The following is a 2,364-nucleotide window of genomic DNA, read 5'->3' as shown; positions in this document are numbered from 1 at the left end:
CTCCCTCTCTCCCTCTGTCTCTCTCTCTCGCCTGCTCCGTCTCTCTCCTCCTTGCTTGCTTTTTTCCCCTCGGTGTTCCTTGGCACTGATCGGCCCCTTTCACTGACCCCCCTCCCCCGATGTGCCTTGATGCGTGGACCGTGCGCGGGCCGCAGATCCCCCTTTGGGACAAGCTCATTCGGCGCTTCCACAGCCAGGGGCTGCTGGTTGCCGGGCCTCTTGACAACCTGAGGCCGGTCGGGCACGGGGGCCGGCCCGGGGCCGGCACCATGCGGGCTGGGCCCCCGGCGGCCCCCGGCGGCCCGGCCCCCGATCCGGCGTCCAAGGCGCCGAAGCGCAAGGGCGCCAAGGCCAAGGCCCGGCCAGCGGGCGATGGTGTCCTGGACACGGCGGCCAGGGGCTCCTCGCGGGCCGGCGCTCGGCCGAAGGCCCAGGATCTTCCGAGGGTGCATGGCTCCGCCGGCGGCGAGGCTCCCGCGGACAGCCTCGAGCCGGCCAGGCCCCCTGCCCCATCCCCGGGGGCTCCCACGGGCGGGGGCTTCCCCAAGACCGAGGGCGGCTCCAAGAGCCGGAGACCCTCGCGCGCGGCCGGGACTCCGCCGAAGGCCCGGGGCGGGGAAGAGGCCGAGGGCGCCGCACGGTCCCAGGCCGGCCCGCGGGCGAAGGACCCCCGCCGGAAGGCCAAGACCCGGGCATCGACGGACGCCGGAGCCGAGGCCGCGCCCTCGGCGCCGTCCGTGGCGACGCGCCGGGGGACTGGCGATTCGGGCGTCGGGCCACTTTGATGGGCGCAGCCAGCCACCCCGGCCCTCGCGCCATGGATGCTCCCCGGTGTGCGGGCCTGGCGCCGGTGGTCGGTGGGGGTTGCGCATGCGCTCCGGCACGGCCGATGGCCCTCCGCATGGGCACCTGCAATGGGCGGGCCGCCGGGTGCTTGCGATGTGGCCCCTGCCGGTGCGGTCCATGGGCTTGCTCGGCTCCCCTTTTCCGGCGTCGCTGTCGGTTCTTCTCGAGGGCGCGCCCGGGCGCCGGGGCTGCTGGCGAGGGCGCTGCCGGGAGCGAGCGTGTGCGCCTCTCCATGGCCAGGGGGCGGCGTTCCGTCCCCGGGACTCCGGGCGGCCTGGTCCGGCGGCTCGGCCGCGCGGGGGCTTGTGGATGGAGGGGGGCACGGGCGGGCAGCCCCGTGGCCGGGGGGCTTTTGCCGCGGGGCGTTTTTTAGGTGACACGCGTGGGGCCAGCAGCAACGCGCGCACCTGGCCCTCTCGGAGGGCGCCGGCATGCTGATCCGCGTGGTGGCTTTTCCCCCTCGACCCTGCTTGTTTCCCCCCTCCCGGCGGGTGTTCTTCCTCCTCTCCCCCGGGGTCCATGAAGCTGGGCGGGGTGCCGGGCGCCCGACACAATGGGCCTGCTCTTGTCGGATGGCGCCGTCCCCCCCGCCACCCGGTGCGCTTGCTGGCCGAGCGCCGGGCCGCACTCGTCGCTGTGGCCGGCGATATCCCGGCACCCTTCACTCGCTCCCTGCCCAGTCATGACACCCGGCGGTCGTGCGCGTCTTGAGTGCACTCGGCCAGGGCAGGGCGGTCGGGGGGGAAGGGGGTTTTAGATGCCCCGTGCTCGGGTAAGCCCCCCCCCCCCCGCCCCTTCGGTGGCAGCTGCTCTTGTTGGCTGCCGGGAGGGAATACACACGCACCAAGCACAGGCCGGAGCAGCGCCATGGCGGTTTCCCTGCTCCACCCCTGGCAGGCGGGCGGGCGGAGGAGGGGCCCCCTGCTGTCGGTGGTCTGGGCGTGTGTCCAGGCGCTTCGGGCCCCCTCTCGGCCCGCAGGGAACAAGGGCACCGAGGGGGCTCGGCATGCTCCGCGGGCTGCCGCCGCTGGCTGGGCCCCCTGCTCTCGGTCGGCGGGCCGCCCCGGGCCCGGGGACATGCGGCCGTGGGGCTCGTCGGTCGTGGCGAGGGGGCGACGGCAGCGCGCGGGGGGGGGGCGGGGGGCGGGCAGGCCGGTGCGGCCGACACGAACCCGTGCAGGGACGTGCCGCACACGTGCAGTCCTGGTGATACGACGGGCCGCGCACGTGATGACGGTATTAAACTGCACGGCGCAGCGGGGAAGTTAAGCCGTATATCTGGGGCTCGGCGCGGTGGCCCCCGTCCGGGAATGATTGCCCCCAGCACGTCGGGTGTGCCCCTCCTTGTGGGCGAGGCCCCCTCCTTTTGCTTTGAAGATCTTTCGTCCAAGGGTCCGTGTGTGCGTGTGTATGTGTGCGTGAGGGGCCGGATGGGGGCCCGGTGGAGGCGGGGCCTCGGACGCCTTGGGGCGTCTTCGTGCCCTCCCGACTCGGGTTATAGGGGGGGGGGGGGGGGGG

General features: G+C 74.3%; 1 protein-coding gene across 1 annotated transcript in view; it reads left to right on the top strand.

The window, feature by feature from the left end:
- H696_05865 (hypothetical protein) overlaps positions 1-1,625 on the top strand; it is a 5,847-nt gene extending 4,222 nt beyond the window's left edge. Inside the window, exon 9 of the mRNA XM_009499662.1 lies at positions 156-1,625. Coding sequence (XP_009497937.1) covers positions 156-785 — 630 coding nt within the window. The 3' untranslated portion in view covers positions 786-1,625. The remainder of the gene's footprint in view (positions 1-155) is intronic.
- Positions 1,626-2,364: the final 739 nt, after the last annotated feature.

Source organism: Fonticula alba (genome assembly GCF_000388065.1).
Source record: "Fonticula alba strain ATCC 38817 unplaced genomic scaffold supercont2.15, whole genome shotgun sequence".
Lineage (NCBI taxonomy): Eukaryota > Rotosphaerida > Fonticulaceae > Fonticula > Fonticula alba.
Note: the sequence above shows the minus strand (reverse complement) of the source record. Positions and strands in the feature narration are given on the sequence as shown.